This window comes from Antrostomus carolinensis, unplaced genomic scaffold, assembly GCF_000700745.2.
Source record: "Antrostomus carolinensis isolate BGI_N321 unplaced genomic scaffold, ASM70074v2 scaffold990, whole genome shotgun sequence".
Classification (NCBI taxonomy): domain Eukaryota; kingdom Metazoa; phylum Chordata; class Aves; order Caprimulgiformes; family Caprimulgidae; genus Antrostomus; species Antrostomus carolinensis.
The window spans coordinates 18,350-25,861 of NW_010290318.1; the positions used below are offsets into that span (position 1 = coordinate 18,350).

The following is a 7,512-nucleotide window of genomic DNA, read 5'->3' on the forward strand; positions in this document are numbered from 1 at the left end:
CTATTTTAGGGTATATGCAGAAAGGTAACTTTGCTGGCAGACACTTAACTGTGTATAGATTCAAGGGAGGAATACTGTATATTAATTTTACTAAAGCTGACTACGTAAGTCCTGTTAAACTGCTTTGCTTGATTTTCCTCGTCATATAAGTATCTTCTGAGAGTGATACTTGAGCACCAAAGTCACTCATTCATTTTTGGAAACTTTACAAAGTACCCACGTTTTAATTCCTTCACGCTTGTATTGCAGAGAACAACATTTTGATGTTTTGAAGGTGTCTTATTCCAGTGAGTTAAAGTGTGTTCATGTAGCACTGCATCTGGTTACGTGGGATTTTAAAGTTGTATGTTCTGATCCAAGAAATGAGATCAGTTGTTTGGATGGGGGACTAAGTGAAGTTATTGGAAAGCAGTTTTCCTTATAGTGGTATCATAATTTCTGGTTTAAATAGACTCTAAAGGATTAAAAATACATGTATGGACAGCAAAATAAAAAAGATTTTTAATTTTTCAAAAATTGCTGAAAAATGGCTAAGATTTAAAGACTTGGATTTAGTGAAACTGGTTTGTAGCATCCGCATCCTATTGTAAAAGCAATGATAAAATTACGTTATCTTGTTTAACTGTGTTGTGCACTCTTAAAGCATCCACCATCACAACAGCTGGAAATACCACCTGTAGAAATGCCTCCAGAAGAACCCCAAAACATCTGCCAGCTAATACCAGAGCTAGAACTTCTGCCAGAAAAAGAGAAGGAGAAGGAAAAGGAGAAAGAGGAGGAGGAAGAAGAGGAGGTAAGAATTAAGCTCCTAAAAGCAAGCTATGTAGGAAGGCGTTTTGTGTTCCCCAGCACTGTCTGACTTTGGATTAACTAAGTGGCATAAGAAATCTTCAGTCCTTGCATGGGAAAATATTAACCTTTGTAAATGTAGATTTTAAAATTATTCCATGACCATTTTAAAAATTGCATATATGTTCTGCTTTGAATTAGAGGGTTCTGTTCTCGCACATGGTTGGATTAAACCAATTATATATTTATGATGCCTTATACAGGAAATTTTGAACTTAATTTTATTATTCCATTTTAAATAGTTCATGCCACTTAATAAAAAGTAGATCTTTGGAAGAAAACAGTCCATGTGCTAAAATCTGATAACTAAAGTTTTTTCATAGTTACGATATTTAATATTCTGTGGGAATCAAAACAAACTTAATTGATTCTTTTTATTTTACACACAAAATGTGTATTATTGAGTTGATGTTTTAAAAGCTGATTTTTGTTGGAAAAATAATGTATCTGGACATGTGAAGTTTCCTTCTGTAGCAAGTCACATGTACGAAGAAATGTAAATTACTTTGGTCAAGATAATTTTCCTAGCATTGTAAAAAGCATTTAGAATAGAATAGAATATTTTCCGTTGGAAGGGTCCTATAATGATCATCTAGTCCAACTGCCTGACCACTTCAGGATGTTGCTGGATGCAGAGAAATGTTACTTTAAAGTAGTACAATGAAGAGGAAGAAATACATGCTGATGTAATTTTGAGAAATAAAATAATTGGCCAAACAGTTTTTTCTGCACAGTTTGAGACTCTTGAGTTAAGAATGGAAACAAAGCAGATACTGCTTGCATGTATCACTTTCATTGTGACTTTTTAAATTGCTGATTTGAAATAAAGCTCTTGTTTTAAAAGCCATATCTGAACACATCTTCCATAAGCTATTACTGTTCTGCATAGGTGAGTGCTTCATAGGAAATGGGGAGCTGAGCTGTACAGCTGGCCTTGGCAGCTTTTAACGACAACCTGTTTTCCTTTTCAATGATTCTGTTTCCACAGTGAAATGAGAACATGTCTGTGTTGATTAATGTTTGCAATATAAAAGCATTGTTGATGCGTGTTCAGTACTAGCAATCCTAGATTAGACTGAAGTGTCTCTTCTCATTCAGCCGTCATGATTGTACTTCTTTGTTTTGCTAATTGTCAGCATAACATTTTGAGGTATAATCATAGTGGCAGCCAACCTTACTACGGTACCTGAGCTTACATGTGTGTCTTCCTCCATCCTACTTTCTGCCTGTCTTGGATGTATCCTGTGACTCAAGTTGTCTAAACCTTCTAGCTTAGTGAAAAGAAAAATGCAGTGATATCTAGAAATACCTCTTTAATTTCATAATTAAATGGGGATGAAAAGGTTATTGCTTTGTAAATGCTTGAATTTTGACTGCTTGCAGGAAGAAGATGGCACAGGGGGTGATCAGGATCAAGAAGAAAGGAGATGGAACAAGAGGACTCAACAAATGCTTCATGGACTTCAGGTATACATGATAATTTGCTTTCTTTTAAAGTAGCTTTTGGATGTGCTCACCGACACTGTTGACCCGAGTTAAAAGGTTAAGAGCAAGCTTTCTTTGCAGTAGATGTTAGACTTAAAATATGAGTTGTGCCTTGGGGTGGGATGGACACACACACACACACAGTTCTGTCTTAGAGGAAAAAAAACAAGTGCTTGTAATTGATTACATCATAATATAATTATCACTTTTTTTCCCAAGAACATTGGAAGTAAAATTTTTCATTTAAGTGATTTTTAGCCTTTATGTCCACACTTGGTGTGCCAGTAAGACTCCCAGAATTCAGTTTTTAAAATAATTGGGTGTGGTGGGTTGACCCTGACTGAATGCCAGGTGCCCACCAGAGCTGCTCTAACACTTTCCCTCCTCAGCTGGACGGGGGAGAAGAAAGTCTCATGGGTCAGGATAAGGAGAGGGAGAGATCATTCACTGATTACCATCACCGGCAAAACAGACTTGACTCGGGAAAGTTAATTTAATTTATTACCAATCAGATCAGAGTAGGATAATGAGAAATAAAACCAAAATTTTAAAACACATTTCCCCTCACCCCTCTCTTCTTCCCAGGCTCAGCTTCACTCCCAGTTTACCTCCTTCCTGCCAGCAGCACAGGGGGATGGGGAATGGGTCTTGTGGTCAGTTCATCACACATTGTCTCTGCTGCCCCTTCCTCCTCAGACGGAGGACTCCTCACACCTTGTCCCTGCTCCAGCGTGGGGTCCTTCCTATGGGAGACAGTTCTCTGTGAACTTCTCCAAAATGAGTCCTTCCCACGGGCCCCAGTTCTTCACGAACTGCTCCAGCATGGTTCCCCCACAGGGTCACAAGTCCTGCCAGCAAACCTACTCCAGCACGGGCTTCTCTCTCCATGGATCCACAGGTCCTGCCAGGAGTCTGCTCAAGCACAGGCTTCCCACAGGGTCACAGCCTCCTTTGGGCATCCACCTGCTCTGTCATGGGGCCCTCCATGGGCTGCAGGTGGTCATCTGCTCCACCAGGGACCTCCATGGGCTGCAGGGGAACAGCCTGCTTCACCACAGTCTTCACCATGGGCTGCAGGGGAATGTCTGCTCTGGTGCCTGGAGCGCCTTTTCCCCCTCCTTCTTCACTGACCTTGGTGTCTGCAGAGTTGTTTCTCTCACATCTTCTCACTCCTCTCTCCCCAGCTGCAATTGTGCAGCAACTTTTTCCCCTTCTTAAATATGTGCTACAACCATTGCTGATGGGCTCAGCCTTGGCCAGTGGTAGGTCCATCTTGGAGCCAGTGGCATTGCAGGCAGGCGTTCAGCCGTCTCCAGGAAAGCAGGGCTCTGTCACACCTAACGGTTACTTGCGAAGACAAACGCCCAAGTAACCCCAAACGCTCACACAGCCCTCTTCTTTCGCCTCAGCTTTTATTACTGAGCACAATGTCATATGGTATGGGATATCCCTTTGGTCAGTTGGGGTCAGCTGTCCTGCTGGTGTCCCCTCCCAGATTCTTGCACACCCCCAGCCTACCTGGTCCAAAACAAAAATATTTGCTCCCATCCAAAACATAGCACCGTGTGAGCTGCTGTGAAGAACTCGGTCCCAGACCAAACCAGTACAACTGTTGCTTAAAAGTAACTTTTTAAGTATACAGATGTTTAGTTGGTGATGTGTAATATTTTTCTCCCTGAATATTTCATCACAATTTCTGAAAAGAGCTTCAGAATTCTCTTTGGACCATGTCTGGCTTTTTCCTTTCAGTTCATTCTTCCATGTGCCCAAAAGAGCATTGCACTGGATGGCTGAACTTTAAGTCTGTAATGAGATTTGAAGTTAAGATCTGTTTAATATAAAGTAATTTGGTTTGGCCAGCCTAATATCTTTTCATCTAGTAGATATTCCAGAGCAGACGGTTCTGTTTTAAATTGAAGACGTCAGTTGTTGTTCTAGCCAGCAAACAGATGTATTTTTCCTGAATTGTTTTATATTCTGGCCAAGACTTTGAAAAAATATAAGTGACTTCGGGTACTTAGTTTCAGACAAACAGAGGAGTTCTAGAAGTAAACAGGCTTTCACCTTGGGAAAACTATACATCTTTTAAAGAACCTTAGCTCTTGAAATTTTGTTTTAAACAATAGATCATGATTGTTTTTGCAGTTATTTTTATTTTGAGAAATAAAATAGGATTTTCTGTTCCTATTTAAAAATATTTGTACTGTAGTCAAAAGAGACTGGCTAGCTGTTGGTGCAGAAATAAAATCTTGTGCTGTACTACAGTGTTTCTGAAATAGTTGACTGTAAGTTGCACAGATTCGAGAGTGATTTTTCACACATCTCTGGGAAGCTTACTTGGTTCCATTTAGGTAAGATCCGTATAGAAATTTTTATATACATGTTGTAACGTTTCCATCCAATGTTGAGTCCTTCCCAATCCCTCACCGTGTCCTGGGGGTGACAACAAACAGACCCTTGGCAGCAGACGTTCTTGTTTGTATGTAGTTCTCTATTTAATTTGTGCTATCAATGTTTGTGTTTTTCAGAGAGCTCTTGCTAAGACTGGAGCGGAGTCTATCAGTTTGCTTGAGCTGTGCAGAAATACTAATAGAAAACAAGCAGCTGCAAAATTCTACAGTTTCCTGGTACTGAAAAAACAGCAAGCCATAGAGCTGACGCAGGAGGAGCCTTACAGTGACATCATTGCAACACCTGGTCCCAGATTTCATATTATTTGAATGGTTAGAAACAGCAGAGCTAGTGTTCGTTTCACTACTGCGTACATGTATCGCCCCATCTGTAGGGCCCACAAGACCATTGCAGAAAATTTAGATTTTATTGTCTGTATAAAGTCCTTGGTTTTCTTTTTGGGTTATGTTGGGTTTTGTATTTTAAATTTACCACTTAAATTTTTAGTGAAACTGCTGGGGTGGGTGGCTTGAGTTCCGACTGCAGAAACCAGACAGCTCAAGGACCCAGATGGAGATTGTTTTAACACCTCGGAGCAGATGTGTGCAATATTGGTGCATGTAATGTTGAGTATCAATGAAAATGTCTTACGATAATTTGACTAGTTGATTCAATAGTGATATTTTTAACCTATACAAGTAAACCTGAATGGCCAACCTATTGTCTGATCAAAAACTTCTGCCAAACTCATCTAAAATGTTTGGCCTGCTTCTCATAGTAGTGGGTTTTTCCCCCTTCCCTAGATCTTTGTGCATACCGTGGGTCTCTTACAGCTGCCAATATGAAAGGTAGGGCCTGATATGTCAGCTTGCTTTGTCACTGCATTTTTGCAGTCAGATTTTTGTAGCCCTTGATGCTAAGGGGAAACGGGTGTCTGCGGAAAGCCCTTTGTCTACGTGATGCTATTACATACATGAAAGGACGAAACACGTGTTAAGCATTTTAGATGAAACATTCCTTTTCACTTACCACCTCGTTACGGTCCACTACTGATAATGGCTAGTTACTGTTAATAAGCATCAAATAAAAGCTCTGGTCATTTCATTTAAACCTTTAAATATCAAAATGCTTTAGGTTTGTTAGAGCTGTATATAAACTCCAGACTTTTTAAAACAGACTTCTAGATTGTAAATTATCTGATTTTTATTAAACAGGCATATGAAGATAAGAATAAGAGAAGCTGAACAGATAGCCTTTGTAAAGATGCTAAATTCAGATACCACCTGTACCAAAAGGGCAATAAACTTGAATATACAGTGCAAACAGGCACAGTTCCACTCAATCGTGTAGTGTATTAATGGCTCTTTGGATATATTTATGGTTTTAGTATAAGTTTTTCCAATAATGCACACTCCTGTGTTCAAAACATTTTATCAGTTTTGCAGAAGAAGTCCCATTTGATTTTACTTATAAAGAATGAAGCTTTACTGATAGACCAGGTAGCACCAGAAATTATGTGAATATGTTGATTATGGAAACCTGTCTTAACTTTTTTTAGGGCAAAATTATTCACACTGAAGGTTCTGGTTTTAATGATGGCACTTTTGTGAAGTAATTTTGGGACTCTGAAATTTCAGTGTATACTCAACTGTAAAATTATGTGAATGTTTAAAAAAAAAAATCTGAGACTACATGATGACCATGTTTTAATAATCCTTGAAAAAGTTAATTGTATAAAGTTACTGCAGCTTTATTTTCAACATGATGTGCCTGTAAAACCATGATTTTCCCCTTTGTAAAAAGAGACACTGTAGATAACTTGAATGTTTAATTGTAGAAAAGGTCATTAGTTTCTTGTTACACATTTTTAGTCTGTTTTTGTTGCTTTTCAAGGTTGATATTCTTGAAAATAGTTGATGCTGTTATGTATAACTTTTCTAATAAAAGTTGTGTTATAAGCTGTTATGTATTAGCTCTGTATCTTGTTTGAATGCCTCTCAGTTACGTAGCTGGGACCTGGCATTTACAGGTTGCTTGTTTTGGTATTGGGAGTGGAAGTGTAACGATTTAGCTCTTTGAGAGATTTAAAGCTTGAATGCCATTAAGAAGGAAGAGTTATTTTACTGGCCGTACTGTGGTTTTGTTCAAGTGTTCTATGCACGGAATGTCTGTGGAAAATTAGGGGAGACTGTCTATAAAATGTGATTCATCTCCATGCCAGTCTCTTCTGAATGCCAGGATGTATCCAGCTGGAATTCTTTGAGCTCTACTGTTCCCTTGCTTCTAGAATTGCCTCTGCATGTGGGTATATCAGTGCTGCTGAAGTTACCTGCTCCAGGTAGAGCCAGACACTTAGATCCAAGCCTATAGAAGCAGCGCATCTCCTGTGGAGTCACTCGTGTTACCTGCAGAGCTTACACAGAGCCCAGGGTCATGAATTGGGTGTGACATGGGCTGTCTCTGGAAGCTGAAGAACCAGCCTGGATCTGCTAAGATGACTTGATCCGGGCTCCACACAACAGGGCTATGCTGCTTCTGAGCCACCCTGGGAAGCAGTTGGGCTGATTTTGTTTGCGCTGTCAGTCCTGTGGGATGCAGGCTGGCCTGTGTTGAGCGCGTGCGTGTGTGTACAACGTATCTGCACTGGAAAATGGGGACCTGATATTTCATTCCTTTGGTTAAAGCTCTGTAAGGGAGTGAAGTCTGAGAACGCAGGTACTCAGAGTAGAATGAAAAGTAGCTTTTCTGCATTTTTCTTCTCTTACATCTTATCATCTTGAACATTTT

General features: G+C 39.6%; 1 protein-coding gene across 1 annotated transcript in view; it reads left to right on the forward strand.

Annotated features, from left to right (window-relative positions):
* Nucleotides 1-6,687, forward strand: part of RAD21 (RAD21 cohesin complex component) — a 17,664-nt gene extending 10,977 nt beyond the window's left edge. Inside the window, exons 11-13 of the mRNA XM_010172536.2 lie at nucleotides 644-793; nucleotides 2,233-2,316; nucleotides 4,863-6,687. Of these exons, the coding sequence (XP_010170838.1) occupies nucleotides 644-793; nucleotides 2,233-2,316; nucleotides 4,863-5,054 (426 nt within the window). The 3' untranslated portion in view covers nucleotides 5,055-6,687. The remainder of the gene's footprint in view (nucleotides 1-643; nucleotides 794-2,232; nucleotides 2,317-4,862) is intronic.
* The last annotated feature ends 825 nt before the right edge of the window (nucleotides 6,688-7,512 follow it).